General features: G+C 44.5%; 1 protein-coding gene across 1 annotated transcript in view; it reads right to left on the bottom strand.

The window, feature by feature from the left end:
- Positions 1–18210, bottom strand: part of LOC147016591 (lysosomal protective protein-like) — a 52963-nt gene that overhangs the window by 11768 nt on the left and 22985 nt on the right. The window contains exons 8-11 of the mRNA XM_085845403.1: positions 12780–12864; positions 7767–7852; positions 6665–6746; positions 6403–6539 (exon numbers count right to left, since the gene is read on the bottom strand). Coding sequence (XP_085701529.1) covers positions 6403–6539; positions 6665–6746; positions 7767–7852; positions 12780–12864 — 390 coding nt within the window. The remainder of the gene's footprint in view (positions 1–6402; positions 6540–6664; positions 6747–7766; positions 7853–12779; positions 12865–18210) is intronic.

Genomic DNA, 18210 nt, shown 5'->3' on the forward strand with positions numbered 1-18210 from the left:
TTGGCTATCGCTGGTCGGATTTTGTGTCCAACGAGCGGTTGCTGAGAGAGACTCGGATGAGATTTGTTACCTGCATAGTCCGTGAGCGTCAGTTGCGACTGTATGGACATGTGGCTCGTTTTCCTGACGCTGATCCTGCTCACCAGATTCTCTCAGCGAGGGAGTCTCATGAGTGGAGGAGGCCAGTGGGCCGACCACGTGCCTCATGGTTACAGCAGGTTGACCATCATCTCAAGGAGATGGGGATGGGCCTGGCATCTGCCTGGGGGATGGCCAGACGGAGGCCCCTGGAGTACCGGCGGAAAGTGGACGCAGCGACGCGCTGTTCTGGCACATGCTCCCATACCTGACCTACCTGACCTGAGCTGTTCAGGAAGCCGAGATGTAAAACTACATGCACCAAGGCTGGACAAGGAAGCCAAAGTTCAAGGAATCCGAGGGGGTAGAGCATCACCTCTGGTCAAGTGATTCTCATCCTGCTTTCAGGGGAATTCATGCATTGCGTTCATCCAAGCCCGTCCCTCGATGTACTGCAGTTGGAGCAGAGGGTGGTAGGCTCTTGACAGAGGAGTCCGAAGTGAAGGCCCGCTGGGCCGGTTACTTTGAGCGGCTGTAGCAGACTGATACACATGCTGCCGAGTTGGATGTCAGGGGTGTTGCAATCCCTATTGCTGATCCTCCAATAAATTGTGGTCCACCTCCGATTGTGGAAACACAGGCTGCGGTGAACTGTTTGAAATGTGGTAAGGCCCCTGGGAATCTGTAGCATCCATGCTGAACTTCTCAAGGCTGGTGGAAATGCTGTACTCATGTCGTTGCATGCAGTTCTGTGCCCTGCCAGGAACACAGGCATCATTCCAACAACTACCAAGGGGTGATGCTGCTTTCAGTGCCGGGCAAGGTCTTTGCTCGAATAATTCTTGATCGGGTTTGCCACCACCTGCTTGAGCAGCAGCGTCCAGAGCAGTCAGACTTTACACCAAAAAGGTCAACGATTGACTGTATCCTTGCTCTTCGTGTCCTCATCGAATGCAGAGTTTCGGCAGGGGCTGCTTACAGCCTATGTTGATCTCTGCAAAGCGTTTATTTCAGTGAATCGGGATGCCCTCTGGAGGATTCTTGGTCTTCGTGGGGTGCCACCAAAACTGTTCGATCTGATGTCTGAACTATGAGATGTGCTGTGAGATGTGTTGATACCATCACTGACTTATTTCCAGTTGTTACTGGAGTTAGTCAGGGGTGTGTACTGGCCCCCACACTTTTCAGCACTTGTACGGACTGGATTCTGAGGAGGATGTCAGACAGATCAAGCTGCAGTGGATCATTTGGGAATACCAAGATCTCTGACTGATTTCGCAGATGATGCAGTCATCTTTGCAGAGACTCTAAATATCCTTTGGGGGGGGCCCTCGATGTGCTGAATGAGGAGTTGGAGCCACTGGGATTATGGCTTTCCTGGGTCAAAACTCAGTTCGAGGCTTTCAATGACATCTTGTGTGCTGCTATCATGTCTGTACCTGTTTGTGGTGAAGATGTTGAGGTCACGGAGAGATTCACTTACTTTGGCAGTGAAATTCATGTCTCTGCCGGCTGTGAGCCACAAGTCAACAGACATCTGGGTCGGGCCTGGGGAGTCATGGATTCACTGAATCATGGGGTGTGGCGCTGTCGCTACCTGTACAGGAGGACGAAAGTCCGAGTCTTCAGGTCCTTGGTGCTTCCAGTCTTGCTCTATGGATGTGAGACTTGGACTCTGACCAGGGATCTGAGATAGAGACTTGGTTCCAGGTCTCTTCGGAGAATCCTTGGCTATCGCTGGTCGGACTTTGTGTCCAACAAGTGGTTGCTGAGAGAGACTCAAATGAGATTGGTTACCTGCATAGTCGGTGAGCGTCAGCTGCGGCTGTATGGACATGTGGCTTGTTTTCCTGACGCCGATCCTGCTCACTAGATTCTCACAGCGAGGGAGCCTCGTGAGTGGAGGAGGCCAATGGGCCGACCACGTGCCTCGTGGTTGCAGCAGGTTGATCAGCATCTCAAGGAGATGGGGATGGGCCAGGCATCTGCCTGGGGTATGGCCAGACTTAGGCCCCCGGAGTACCGCAGAAAGTGAATGCAGCGACCTGCTGCTCTGGTGCATGCTCTCATACCTGACCATACCTCTATCAGTGTTTACACAATGACCTTTAAGCACCCTATGGAAGAGAAGACTTGTTTTTTATACTCACACGCTCACTGACACCCAGATTCAACTTCCAAGGAGTGACCGCATCCTGCTTGTGGGTGACTTCAAAAATGGGGTCGACTGTGATACCATCACTTGGCCCAATGTCATTGGCCATCACAGACTTGGTGAGTGCAATGATCAAGGCCTTATGCTGCAACAACTTTGCATCAGTCTTGGATTGGTTATCACCAATAAGCTCTTCTCCCACCATGACATCCATAAAGGAACCTGGAAGCACCTTAAATCCAAAAGCTGGCTCATGATTAACTACATTTCTATTTATTCGTATGCAGATTGTTGCTGCTTGGTTGCATCATTTTCTAGGGGCATAGCAGTGCCACTGATGCAATAATCCCTGTTACCAGTAAGCTGGTGCTCATTTTGCTGACCTCAGAAGGATGACAGGCCCACCTGTTGTTAATTCAACGGCCGAACAGGGGCTTGAACTCAAGACCCTAAGATCTTAAGCCAGCCAACTTAACCGTAAAGCCAACACCAGGCTATCGACTACATAATTGCAAGCCAACACTTCAAGAGCGATGTAGTAGACTCGGTCATGCGTCACAGTGCCGATTGTTGGACCGACCACCAGCTTGTCTGCAGACGTCTCAAATTACACTTTAATATGTCTTCATACCACAGGTACCAAAAGCACCACACCGGCTTAGCATGAAGCATCTGGACAACCCGGCCACCAGAGAAGAGCCATCAGCAGCCATCTCCGAGTCATTGTATGCTACCCCCAATACAGAGAGCACACTGGAAGAACAGTGGCAGAATTTCAAGACCACAGTCTACACTGCAGCAAAATCAATCCTGGGTGTCCAAAAAAAAAAAGCACCATCTTCTTTTTGTTATATATGGTGCAAGGCTGGCATGTAGCTCTCATTTTGTTGGGACGTAACTATGCCACTGATGCCGTTCCCCTCTACCAATACACTGGTACTCATTTCACCAACCTCGGAAGGATGACAGGCTGAGTCATCCCCACCTGGTATTCAACAGCCAACAGAGCTCAAACTCGACCATAACATCCCAAGCCAGCCACCCTACCCATAAAGCCAACACCAGGCTTAACAGCACAATGAATAATGAGCTCATCTCCCAAAAGTACTCTCCTCTATCATTGATAGTATCCCCCAGGCTGACGTTGAGGCTGTATCTTCCATAATTGAGCTGACTAAGGTGGTTCCGCAGACGATGTTAAACAAAGCCTGAGGCCCAAATGCTATCCCAGCAGAAGCAGTCAACACAAACTTCCACAAACTCTTGCTGTTGAGGGAGTCTGAAACTGTCCAAGATTTCAAGGATGGCTCCATCGTTATGCTGTACAAGAAGAAATTCAGGTTCACTTGTGGCAACTATAGAGACATTACCCTCATTTCCGTTATAAGCAAGCTCTTTCGTAGTCATTTTGAACTAACTCTGGCCAACCATCGAAGCTTTCCTTCCTGAAGCCCATTGTAGTTTCCGAGGTGGCCGCTCTACTACTGACATGATGTTTGTCCCAAACCAGCTATAAGAGAAGTGCGAGCAGAACCAATGGTTTCACGTCATATTTGTAGACCTGGTCAAAGTATTTGACGATTAATCGTGAGTTGATATGGCATCTCCTCAGTAAGATTGGTGTTCCACCCAAGCTTGTCAACATCATTTCAAACTTCTATGATTGCATGAAGGGCTCGGTCTCAGTAGGTGGTGAAACAACCAATTCCTTCAATGTAACAAAGGGTCTGAAGCAGAATGTATCCCTGCTCCTTCACTCTGCATTCTTTAGTTTTGTCCTCCGTCACGTGAAGCTAAGCCAGCAAAACACCGGCATTACCATATATCACTGCATAGATGTCAATCTATTTGATCTCTGCCGCATGGGCACATGCCATACCATGACCGACACGATAGATGAACTCCTCCACGCAGATGACATATCAGTGTCGATAAAATTGTAGTTCTCCACTAGCAACATGACACTACTCCTTGCATTACACTCGGTGATTGTGTGCTGAAGTCAGTTTCACACTTCAACTACCGAGGAGGAGCCCTGTCGAAGGTTGCCTACCTTGACGTTTAAATTAATTGTAGAATTGCCAGGGCTTGAGGTGTTTCCCACTATCTCAAATCTTGTGTGTGGGAGCGGGACGGAATTTCCACCGGGACAAAGCTCCTGGTGTTCAAAGCCTCAGTCTATCTTGCACTGCTGTGGCTGGGAGACTTGGGCGACCCTGACACACCATTTCAGGAAAGTGGCGCACTTCCATCAATGATGCCTTTGCCAAATCCTCAGCCGAGCTAAATGTGTGTAGGATCCCCCATCATCACTTGTGATGGAGATGATGATGACAGTCTCAGAGTTGGAGGATTTTTAATCTCTTAAAATCCCACCCTTTCAAACAGTTGTTTTTTTCTTAATTTACACTTTTTTACGATATTGAGGCTCATGGAAGAGTGAAGATACAGGGGGTGAGAAAACAAACTGACACTGGGGCAACAGTTGGACACAAGGGGATGAAAAGACAGGAAAGAGGAGACCGGGGGGGGGGGGGAATCAGAGCAACCAACAAGTATTGTAATGGGGTTGGGTTGGAAAGAAGGGGAGGAGGAGTTATGGGAAGTAATAAAGATTGAAGGTGAGAATGGGGGGGATGATACGAGATGGTGGTTCACACGAAGTGCTTCGTGCCTTGGAGGGAAGAATGGTATTGAACAGAATCAGCAAGGCAGTTCCATAAATTGGAGAAAAAAAAAGCAGCGAAAGAGGAGATGCTGAAATGGATATACATAGACCATAATCAATTGATTAATATATTATTGAGGAGCCAATTGAATACATCGGCATTGGAAAGCTCAAAAGGGAAGTGTTTTGTTGGATTTTTAAACCTTTATCAAGGGACTGCAAAACACGAGTGTAAAATCAAGAATACATCTGGAGAATCCAGGATGGGTGGCATTCTTGCTAATGAACTCGTTTCGATCAAATGCATTGCTGAGACAGATTATATTGAATGAACAACAACGTCCGGGCAGTGTTTGTCTCCGGACGTGTCCGGGCGGTGTTTATGTACGGATGGGAGTTTGTCTCCGGACATGTCTGGGTGGTGTTTGTTTTCGGGACTGCATTTATCTCTGGACATATCCGGGTGGTGTTTGTCTCAGGGTGGTATTTATAGTATGACCGGTAGAAAATGGATTTCAGACATTACTTTGTTTCCATCTTCACTGTTATTCTATGCAGAATCATTTTGATGAAACAGTATGAATCGTAATTAACGCTCCACCGCACATCTGCCTTCCCTTCCTCTCACCTCTTGCTGCCTTCCCTTCCCCCACCCTCCTCATTCTCCCTCCCTCCTCGCTCCCACACCCCTCTCTTTTTCTCCCCCCCCCCACCCTTAGTATCCCCGCCAGCGAAGCGACAGGTGGTATTTGCGAGTCAGGAATAAATCTGGAGAATCCAGGATAGCTGGCATTCTTGCTAATGAACTTGTACATCGTGATGACCAACAAAGATCAATCATATTACCGAGACAGATAATATTGAATGACAAACCACTTAAAGCGAGTTTGTTTGAATGTGTGGCTCAAAAGACTCAAATACATTCCCTTTTCCACAAACATGGAAGATACTCTCAACCCTCTCACTTTTATGAGGTGACTGACCCTTGTTTCCCATTTCTCCAACGCATCTCATCCCTATCTCATTACCTCTGCCACCGCAGGTGGACAGAGTTGATGTTTTCACCTCTGTGTTTGTCTGTCTGTCTGTGAGCAGGATATATCAAAGTTATGGACCGATTGGGATGAAACTTGGTGGACAGGTTGGGTGAGTGACAAAGACAAATTGATTTGATTTTAGTGAAATTCCGGATCTGGATACAAGAAGTTTTAATTATTTTTTTTTATTAAGTGATTCTTCACAATTGAGGGATAGGACCAAAAATGACGTATATTACAATATTTCAAAACGTTTTGGATGGATTACACCAAAACCTGGTGGACGACTCGGGTATGTGACAAGAACAAGCTGATTAGATTTTGGTTAAGGTACACATGCAGATCCGGCCTATCAGTGGGGTGCAAAACCTAAACCGTTCAGTTATGCGGAGGTATGCGCTGTACTGAGTGCAATTCCAGTTATCTGCTGAGTTTACCTGATGAATAACCGCAAGACTGCTCACCTGCAGTCGACCCAGGCTGGCAATCCCGGTTCAATATGCAGAGCTTTGCGCACGGCTGGGTTGTTCATGAACCTGGCCATACGGCTGGTGTTGGTACAGGGCGAGTCTAGGCCCAAGCGATTTCTCATCTGTCCACTCTGCGCAGAACACAATGGAAAATATTATTGTGAGTAATTGTTATCAAAATGCACTGCATACAACACAGCTCCACGATGAGGGGGGAATGCCTGTGTGGACGAAAGCCGGAAACTCGAGCACCCACCTTCCGCCAAGCATGGGAGAAGGCATGTTTCCTGAAGAGCATTGATGGGAAATGTGATGGTATGACCTCACCATTCTCATCCCTACAGACCACATGCATTCCAAAAAAAGAAACAATGACATGAGGCTATGAAATCACACATCGCTTGAGCTTTGAAAAGCTGTTTGTCTATACTAAAGGTGGTCAGTTGATGCACCTGTTTAAATATGTCAATACCTTTAATCACCTTTCAAAGAGCATGACCATTCAATATTGTTGTAATGAACAGTGCAATAGCACACAGGGAGCTGAGCAGGATAGCTCAGAAATAGTATACTCTCCTCTGAACAATGTGGGTTCGATTCCCAACCAAATGCTTCGCAGGCCGCATGATGCATCAATAGGTGTGCCATCCTTTGGATGGACATTGTGCTGGGTGCTCTCTCTCTCTCAGCTTGCATTCACCGGTGGATGTTAACTTCAGATGCACAGTTTCATATTCAAAGAATTCCAATGTCGCTCTGTGATATTCATGTGTGCTCCATATGGCAATAAAACTGTTTGTGTCTGTGGAGCTGTAAAGATTCCGTGGGACCTTTCAAAAATAGGAGGCCATTTGTGTCGATGCCATCAAATTCCGATTCCTGCCCTTAATTACCGCTGGAAATAACAAAAGCAAACTGCCCAGTGTAATCTCTGCCTGCCACCACCTTCGGTGGTGCCACGGTTCTTGAAAGGGCACAGCCATAGATAGAACTGTAATAGACCAAACTACCCCTGCTGTTGAGCATCTGCAACCTAAATGGAGGTGCGGCATTCAGATTCAGATTTACATCCTCATCGGAAGGATGGCGTACTCTGAGATGCAATGCACTGCGAGAACTGCATTGGGACTTTATATTTTGCATTCATCTCCACGAGGGAACAAATTTGTGAGGAGACAAGACAGGTGAGTGAACACTAACTGAGATATCTTACCATCCTTTGTTATACCTTGGAAGGACTTTACTGGTCTGTAGCCTCAAGCATTTGGCAAATTTATACCAGATACCTGGAATACAATTAATCGTGAATATTTTAACCACACTGAATGCTTTTGGGTCGAGGACCAACCATTACTTACATGGCAGGTGCACCGTCAGCGCAGGGGCTGAGAATGTCGTACTCATTGATGCCGATGGTAAAGATCCTTTGTGCAGCAATCCTAACCTGATGCACACACACATACACAGACCGTACACAACTACAATTGGACGCCTGCTGAAGTGAAACAGCAAGACTCGCAAATCACAAATAATATCAGCTCAGATTATTGCAACCATCATGCGAAGCACGCCGCCAAACTTACCGAATTTCCACCTTGAGATGGCGGACAAATCAATGGAATTTGAGGTTGGATGTGTTCGTTTAATCATTGCACCGCATTAGATGCCATCTATTTATGCAGGAACTGATGAAGGTGTGTTCACACAGAAGAGTTAGTAGAAAGGAGTGAATTTGAAGTCTGGAAAGCCAAAGTGGGTGTGAATGGAAGATAGATGCGTTGAAGTTTATCGATCCGGGACCAAGGATTAGCAATATGCATTAAATATTTGAACGTTGCGTAAGTATTTGTCGGGCGAGCGGGGCTCGCTACCCGAGGAGGCAAACATGACTCGTGCTGTCTGCGGAAAAAGTGGTCATGTGATCCACATCATGCCTTCACATGAGGACAACTCGTTCATTCACGCAGACTTCAGCACGGCGTATACGTGTGGATGCACCAATGATGTATTGTGCATCGCTGATCGGTCGTGCCCACTAAGCTGGCATATACTACGACCCACTGTGAGAATAGGGTATGGTTTGTTGTTATGTGCTGTGATATTTGCTTTGTACTCGTTACCCATGACCTCACCTCCTGAGCATGGTGTGGCTTTGCGGTATACTGCGCCTTGTTGCACAGTGTTCGTGCACGTTATCACACGGAGCATCTAATGTTACTAAGTCGCACACGTGGAGCATTCAGACGGTCATATGAATGAGACACTTGCTGTCGTCCAAGATGTACCAAAAATAAAATAAAGTATCACAAAGTGCCAAAAAAATATAAATACATCGAAACATTTTCTTACTCAGTAGATCCACTTATGATTTCACGCTTATCCACGCTTTGAATGCTCCTCGTCGTACAAGCAAAACCGTGCAGTGTGTATTCGTGCTTGCATCGCACCGAGATTCGATCGAACCTGCCATTTCAAGGTTTCCTTTACTATGTAGACCAGTTCGGTTCATAACACAAGTTGTGCGTCTCCGAGTCTCATGGAGCGGTGAAACCACAGAAAGCGGAAGGTTGAGTTGAACCTGCACTCCGGGTGCTGACAAGAGTCCAAGGCCACAAAGCAGAGCATGACTGCTGCACTGGGCACAAAAAGGCCTCCTTGGTTGATAATAGCAAATAAATACTGTAAACGAGGAAAAGTTTACTTCCTTGGATACTCAAGCTTTGAAATATCATCTTCCCGGAACAGTTTACGTCTGACTTGGAGACCTGAAGTTCATGAGAGTGAGTTGTCCCAGAGTATATTTGCAGAACATTACAAGTATTTATCAGAATGGCTATCCAGAGAAACAGGGAAACAATGAGTGGACACAAGGTGAAATGTGAAACCCAAAATCGAGCAGAGGGAAGGTGGTTGTTTTTGTTTAAAGTTTTCCCTCAAAATAAAATGTCAAGGAATGGTGTAAAGATGCTTCCACTTCAAAACAAAATAATCAGAAATTGTTGTTAAGATGCATAACTGAGTGTCAGCAAAGACAGGTGTCTGCAATCATGATATTCTTGGACAAACCGAACGAAGAAACCTTCAGCATGAGTATCAAAATGAAACTGCACACGGTACAGTGCGAGAAACCACCAAAAGCGGTTTAGTTGAATTTCTGGTTTTTCAATCTCGTCACGTGTCAAGGGAAATTTCACAACAGATAAAATGGCTCGAAAAAATGGTTAAATGTAACCGTGGAAACGAAATGAGTCAGAATAAGATTTCTCAAAACCACAAAGAACAGCACTCGGTCGAGCACATACCTCTAACAGCCTGAACAGTTTACGTTTTTTATCCCACTGATAGGCTGGATCTGCAGATCTGAACCTTAATCACGATCTAATCGGCTTGTTCTCGTCACCCACCCAACTCGTTCACCGAGGTTAAGAATCAGTTAAAAAAAAAATTTTTGCCACGTTGCATAGCGAACACTGGCTCCAAGAGAGCTCTGCGTTGTTGTTGTTGTTGTTCTTCTGGTGAAGACAAAACCTTTCTGGGGGTGAGAATAGGGAGTAAAGCAGGCAGGGAGGCTACATGGAGGTACCTGATGCGCTGGGGCACTTGATGCCCTGAGGGCACCTGATGCCCTGGAGGCACCCGATGCCCCGAGGGCACCCGATGTCCCGGAAGCTAGCACAGCAAGAAGATTGACTGGTGGAATGACACAGCTCTTGGACACATTTGTCCTTGTTAAACCTTATTATCCAGATATTCACAAAAATCGAATCTATTCGTCCATGTCACACACCCAACCTGTCCACCAAGTTTCATTCAAATACATCCATAACTTTTTGAGATATTCTGCTCACAAAGAAACAAACTGCGGATGTTTTTGCCATGCAATGTAGCCCCGAGTGGGTGGGCCGCGCGCCGTCGCCCTATCCCGAAGAGAGGATGATCACCTGTCTCTGTCATCTGAGTTCAAGCATTTGGACTCTCTGAGGTTCAGAGACCGGATAATGGTGAGATCATGGCGTGTGGTTCCACCTCCTACTGGTCTGGTTGCTCTGATGGTTACCATACCCAAGGGGTTGTTGTAATCAAAATAAAGACCAATTACAGCACCAGTCTCAATAAGGAAGCCAGACAAAACAATACACACAAAACAATGGGTACTTTGGTGAATTCTGAAGAGTTGTGGAGCGCCTTCAAGACCACCGCCCTTGATGTGGCCGGTGGATGTCTTGGATCTGACCAGAGAGCGAAGAAGAATTTTGTCTCAAGGGACATTGGATACCATTTGCCCAGAGTCGCAGGGCCAGGCTGAATGGCAGAACTGAGCTGTTCAGGGAGATGAGGGGTAAATGGGACATGCATTAAGGGTGGACGAGGAGGTCGATTATGCGAGGCATCCGAGGGGAAAGAGCATCACCTGTGGTCAAGTGATTCTCGTCCTGCTTGCAGGGGAATTCGCACATTGCGTTCCTCCAAGCTCATTCCTCGGCAGACCGCAGTTAGAGCAGAAGGTGGTAGGCTCTTGACAGAAGAGTCTGAAGTGAAGGTTCGCTGTGCCATTTACTTTGAGCAGCTGTACCAGGCTGATCCACCAGCTGTTGAGTTGGACGTCAGGGGTGTTCCCCTCCTGATTGCTGACACTCCAATCAACTGTGATCCACCTTCGTTTGTGGAAACAGACTGCGGAAAATCGGATGAAATGGTGTAAAGCTCCAGGGATCTGTGGCATCCATGCTGAACTTCAAGGCTGGTGGAAATGCTGTACTCGTGTCGTTGCATGCAGTTCTGTGCTCTGCTTGGAACACAGGCATCATCCCAACTGACTGGAAGAGGGGCCTTGTCCCTCTCTGGAAAGGGAAGGGTGATCCCCAAGACTGCAACAACTAATGAGGGGTGATGCTGCTCTCAGTGCCGGGCAAGGTCTTTGCTCGGATAATTCTTGATAGGGTTCGCCACCATCTGCTTGAGCACCAGCGTCCAGAGCAGTCAGGCTTTACACCAAAGAGGTCAACGATTGACCGTATCCTTGCTCTTCAGGTCCTCACTGAATGCAGACGAGAATTTCGGCAGGGGCTGCTTGCAGCCTATGTTGATCTCTGTAAAGTGTTCCATTCAGTGAAACGGGATGTCCTCTGGAGGATTTTTGGTCTTCGTGGGGTGCCACCAAAACTGATCGATCTGATGTCTGAACTCAACTCTGGTACTGAGAGTGCTGCAAGATGTGGTGATACCATCTCTGACTTATTTCCAGTTGTTACTGGAGTTTGTCAGGGGTGTGTACTGGCCCCCACACTTTTCAGCACTTGTATGGACTGGATTCTGAGGAGGATGTCAGAGAGATCAAGCTGCGGTGCATTGTTTGGGAATGCCAAGATCTCTAACCTTGATTTCGCAGATGATGAAGTCATCTTTGCAGAGACTCAAGATATTCTGTTGGGGACCCTCGAGGTGCTGAATGAGGAGTTGGAGCCACTGGGATTATGGCTTTCCTGGGTCAAAACTCGGTTCGAGGCTTTCAATGACATCTTGTGTTCTGCTATCATGTCTGTACCTGTTTGTGGTGAAGATGTTGAGGTCACGGAGAGATTCACTTACTTTGGCAGTGAAATTCATGTCTCTGCTGGCTTATTTGAAAAAAGTGCAAAGGTGTGAATATTTTGGCCACAACTGTATAATATATATATATATATATATATATATATATATATATATATATATATATATATATATATATATATATATATAATTACAATATGTAAACTTCTGGCTAAACAATTGCCTAGGCTTCACCTATTGTGCATGAGTTTAGCAGAGCTAAAGCCCCCTACTTCCCAGAAGGATTGTACTGCAGTCAATACTGGGAAAATAATTTACTTCTCAATTTTATAGACCGGTCCACCCCATGAAGGTGGGAGGGGGGGTGGGGGGGCAGAAGATTAAAATATATATATATATATATATATATATATATATATATATATATATATATATATATATATATATATATATATATATACATATATTTCAGAATAACCCAAACACTTGAATATCAGACAGACCTGTTATGTTCATCGTTTGGACCCAAATGGTGGCGTTCTCACAATTCATGAGAAGAGAAATTTCCACATCAAAACAGCTGAATATTTAAAACAAACCAGCAGTAAAACCAGAGGACGTTGACAAGAAATAACACAGCAACCTTTGGAAAAGGAAATTGAATTTTTAAAAAAAAAGAGCTGAAATAAAGTGCAGTTTTTACAATTGTGATCACAAAATAATCACTTTTACGATTACAATTATGCAACTTTGAGGTGAAGTACAATTCAGAGTACATGCACAATTTAAAACCGAGATAGAAACATGGAAAGAACACTTACCAAGGACCTGCATTTAGCATCTTTTGGATCGGAGAACTCACATTTGGAACAGTTACAACAATACTTCTGCAGCATGGACCATTCACTAAGGGAGCAAGGCAGTACAACAAGATAATCAGGAAAAAGGTTGGAAAATCACCTTCAATACAAATCAGTAATGCTTCATTTTCACTTTACAAATGACTTTGTAACGTAACGAGACAAGCGTTGCGTGTTCCAAGATCATGATAAACACTATGACAGATTGAAAATAAATATTCTGTTGTAGAAATACTGAAATATGTGAGGTCTGTGTTTAGATAGCAAATAAAAGGACGTGTATATTTATCATATCCGAGATGGATTGAAAACTGATCTTTTGATCAAGGGTGTTCACAAAAAAGAAGTCTCAGAATGAGAAATGCAACACCCTAAAACATGGGTATGTATGTATTTATTATAATGCAGTATATACACACATGTAGTTGTGGGAATGTGTTTGGGGATAAAGAGGGTAACTTAGTGTCATTATTTCATTTTTAAATGTTTAGCAGAAGAGTATGGTATTTCGATGTAACTGTCACAACGTTTGGAAGCATGTTCCGACATATTTAATTGTGATCCTTCCATCCTCTGTTATCTTTTCATTAAATAGTCATATAAAATTTTGAGGCCGCTAAGCTGGCAATGAGCATCACCGCAGGAGGTGGACAAACCGTTATGGCTTGTGAATGGAGCTGTTGGTCAAGTAGCTTTGTTGTTCACGCGCTGGGGCCATTATAAAAGATCGGCAAATGATAAAGAACTGAAGACCGCACACAGATACGGCCAAGATAAATTATTGAATAAGGCAGACACGAATTGCTCCGTGGGGTCTGAAGAGGAGTTTTGTTTTCACCTCGGTGCTGCTGGATGCGCTGAGGCTGCAGAGAGGGCTACTGTTTCGAACGTCACCGCTGCATCCCTTTTTACTTCCTTGGTCAGCGTGCAGAACGATCAGTCGCCCCGCTCCAGAACTAGGACCAAACTGCCTCCACACTTTGCCGGGCTCTCCCTCTGGGTTTGTCGATCATCTTTTTCTGTGAATTCCCCACTTTGTCATGGTATTTGTCTAGTGAATGGCTGAGGTAAACGTTTAAGCTGAACGAGTTATCGTGGGTGCGGGGGAATCATAATAGTTTCTAATATATTGCTACAGTGGAGTACTGTACATTGATTCTGTAATTGGTGTTGATATGTGCTTTTCTCTCCTCCAATCTCCCCTCCCACATTTATTAAATCTGATTCCTTAAATTCACTTTTGTCGGTTGGTTGGCGGTTTGTTATTCGTTTATTAACCTCAGCATGGTTAAAAAGCATGATCGTGGGAAATTGATGAAATGACCTCACAGGCGGCTTAATAAAACCACAACCGCATTGACTAGGCCACCCCTCGGGCTTCCAACCTCTTTCAACGGACGATCTAGACAGAGCGTCAGATTCTTGTTTGAGCTATCTCTATGCTGAAAACTGAAGTAAAGATATACTTCATCGTCTTTACCGGCGGACGGCATATGGTCTCTCTTAACAATCCATCGCTGAATTGGTGATCGTGTGGGCAGAGGATTTGACCTCATCCAACTGAAGGCCGACCATAACAATGAATCATCAGGATTGGGATCTGGACACTGGTCCGAATCAGGTGACTATATATATATATATATATATATATATATATATATATATATATATATATATATATATATATATATATATATATATATATATATATATATATATATCTTCTTCTTTCGGCTGCTCCCGTTAGGGGTCGCCACAGCGGATCATCCGTATGATCCGCATAGTGATTTGGCACATGTTTTACGCCGGATGCCCTTCCTGACGCAACCCTGGTCACCTCTTACGACACAGGGATATGGTACACCTATTTTAACCGGGGTATACATCGGCCCAGTATACTGGTACTCATTTCGCCGACCTCGGAAGGATGACAGGCTGAGTCAACCCCCTGGTGTATTAATTCAGTGGCCCAACAGGGCTTGAACTCAGGACCTTTTGGATCCCAAGCCGTTGCCCTAACCACTGCGCCAACACCAGGCTCATATATATATATATATATATATATATATATATATATATATATATATATATATATATATATATATATATATATATATATGATTGACCCCTCCCATGCTCCTCCAGCCAAAGTAGCTGCATAAAGCAACCCAAAAATACTTACGCAAGGTAAGTGCGAAGCCCCGTTTCGAACCATTCCCAGAGTTCCTCAATAACTATAAAGACGTTCACACACAACAATCCCAATGCAACCCACTCCCCTCAGCTCCCAGACCGATTCATCATCAGTGATAGCGTAGACAGCAATGAATACCAATGAGGCACTCAAGCATGTACCACATGCAAACGTCAAAAGCAGTCAATATTGGGGGGGGGGTCAATCATTTATATAATACGAGTCCCCTGGGTGGAGTCGATTAGGTTAGAGCTGATTGGCTATTCCCTCCATTCACAGGTGAGAGATGTGAGTGGGTCTTTCTATATATATATATATATATATATATATATATATATATATATATATATATATATATATATATATATATATATATATATATATATATATATATAGTTACGGATTTCAGAATCCAGTCTGATGAATGCATCCACACATCAGGTCCTCAGACAGTTATTTCCTTAAATGCATGTTCAGATTAGCCCCATCCCCATGTCTACTGGGATTTTAAATGTGATGCGTTGAGAAGGGTAAAGGATAAATTCCCTCTCTTATGGGAAAATTTATTCTTTCCAACAGACACGTTTACACACATTTTTTTTTCACGAGCTCTGCAGCTCGCTGCGGTGCGGCAGTCAGATGTATTATGTATATATATATATATATATATATATATATATATATATATATATATATATATATATATATATATATATATATATATATATACATATATATATATATATATATATATATATATATATATATATATATATATATATATATATATATATATATATATATATATATACACACGTTACTTGTATACAGTGGGGGTTCAAAATCACGAGTCCACTTTAAACAATGCCAAGCTTTAAACAATGCCAAGCTTTCAAAAACAAATTTGTCATAATTATATCCATAAATTCACAAATTATTGTTGTTATTTATCGAATGATACTTTGTCATCAATACTAATAAAAGGGTGTGTGTGTGTGTGTGTGTGTGTGTGTGTGTGTGTGTGTGTGTGTGTGTGTGTGTGTGTGTGTGTGTGTGTGTGTGTGTGTGTGTGTGTGTGTGTGTGTGTGTGTGTGTGTGTGTGTGTCATCCATAACTTCAAAACCATGAAACCTAGCAGCCTGAAACTTTGCATGAATACCAAGAAATCGCCAAGGAAGTACGAAAGTGAAAATTGGGTGTTTGGGTTAATTAAAACACCCCTTCTGAAGATAATTAACGGCCTTATTTAATTAAATCCTTAATCATGCGATTTTCAGCCACCTCGCTGTCTGGGGTCTTAAGGCGTTTCCTGGGTAACTTTGCTGTGGTCTGAAGTCACCATGTTTTTTGGCATGCTCACCCATACCTTGACTTGGAACAGGCCGCAACGATTTTTTTAACGATAAAGTTTATTTTTCACTTTCCTCCCTCATATCGAATGCCTGTTCATCATTACTATGAATTGTATGCATCGCTTTCGTAAGTCCTATAGTTTTCAAATTAGGAGCTTGGAGAAATTTCATGCATTACATGATACGATTTTCCACGATCTACTCTCCCAGACTAATTAAAGTATATCATAGAAATATTATTTCGGGTTTTTGAGGATCAGATATTGTCCAGACTAAAGAAGTGTCGAAATCTGTTGTGAAATCTGGTGATTTATAGAAATAACGAGTCTTTTCACAAAGCTGATAGATATATTTACTTTAAGCAAGCAAGGCTGTGTTCCGTCCTCCATACATACCACAAGAAAATGTGAAATTCCAAAGCATTAAACATATCTTCTTCCACTGTTTGGAGAATTATATTGAGTGAACAAAAAATTTAGGAACGTAACAAAATTAACTAGCTTCAGTGAGCTATATGATTTAATGCATTCACTGCAAAACCTCATGCCCTGTCTCCCAGAGGGACTACCTGTCCATAGCGTCTGCCAGATCTGTGTACATTTTCAGAGGTTTTGCAAGGTGCTCTTCTTGGCTCAGGAGAGCTTTTTGCTTCAAGCTGCCCTGTTTGGAAGGAAGTTAAGCCGGTCGCTCGGCTCGAGCTGCGAGTGGTGGCTTCTTCTTCGTGGTTCGTGGAGCTCTTTGTTCTCCATTCTGGTTCCTGGCTTGGTGCGACTCATCGACCTCTTCATGGAGGTGGTTCCTCGGGGAAGCAACGCATCAACGGGAAAGATTGGCGCCTCGTCTCACCAGCACGTGTTGAGAAGCGCGGGAGGATTTGCGGGAGCTCGGGAAGGATCGCGGCTCGGCGATTGGATCCAGCTCGCTCAAGCTGGAGCCCGGGTCCGAACAACTTGAAGACCACACGAGGTGGAGAGGTTCAAGATGGGTTCTGGGTTTCAGCTCACCTGTCCTCTGAGCTGGAGCTCGTTATTAAAGGCCTCTGCCACCATTTCTTGTGTGTGTGTGTGTGTGTGTGTGTGTGTGTGTGTGTGTGTGTGTGTGTGTGTGTGTGTGTGTGTGTGTGTGTGTGTGTGTGCGTGCGCACGCGTACATGTGTCCGTGGGCCCGTCTAATAAGTAGGAACTGCTGTTAAGTGCAAGTGACTGGACATAATAAGTAGACGGTTGTACTTCTTTTGTCATGCCTTTGTTGCTTGTACAATTGTTTTGCCCTGTTTAATTGCATACGTGCTGTATTATAATAAATGTCCTTGTGTGAATGTAAACCTGTTTGTTGCATCCATTCGCTCATTGAACTGCCCCATCTTGCACTCGGAATATAGTTGGTTTTTAAATAGCTGGTAAAGTGATCAGGTCCAACGGGACTGTGCGATAATACCCCGCTCGGTTATCCCAAAAGGAAGCGAGCTACTTCAGCGGCTCGTTTCCAAGCGGTCCCATTGAGGTACAATCTCTCGGTAACCTACCCGCGCGAATAATTTGCCAAATCGAAGATTTGGCGATCAGACCCTGTAGCGCGGGTAGAGTGCGGACAAGGTTGTGGTGGGATTAAAAACCCACCCGTGACTGGTTTCTGGCGTTGTTCCAGAAAGTCACGATTGGATTGTCCGTTTGGTGGGTGAAGCGACCGCTATTGGTTAGACGCGGTCGTTCGCACCCCGACGGGTGCGAATTCTACAACAATATCATTCTCTTTACTAACCCCACCTCCACCCCTCACCTTTCTCTCCTATTTTTGTTCTTCCTCTGTCTCTGTCTCTCTCATCCCTCCATCCCATGGTATAGCA

Source organism: Eptatretus burgeri, chromosome 11 (genome assembly GCF_056783735.1).
Source record: "Eptatretus burgeri isolate ZD-2024b chromosome 11, Ebu_testis_v1, whole genome shotgun sequence".
In the NCBI taxonomy this organism is placed as follows: Eukaryota; Metazoa; Chordata; class Myxini; order Myxiniformes; family Myxinidae; genus Eptatretus; species Eptatretus burgeri.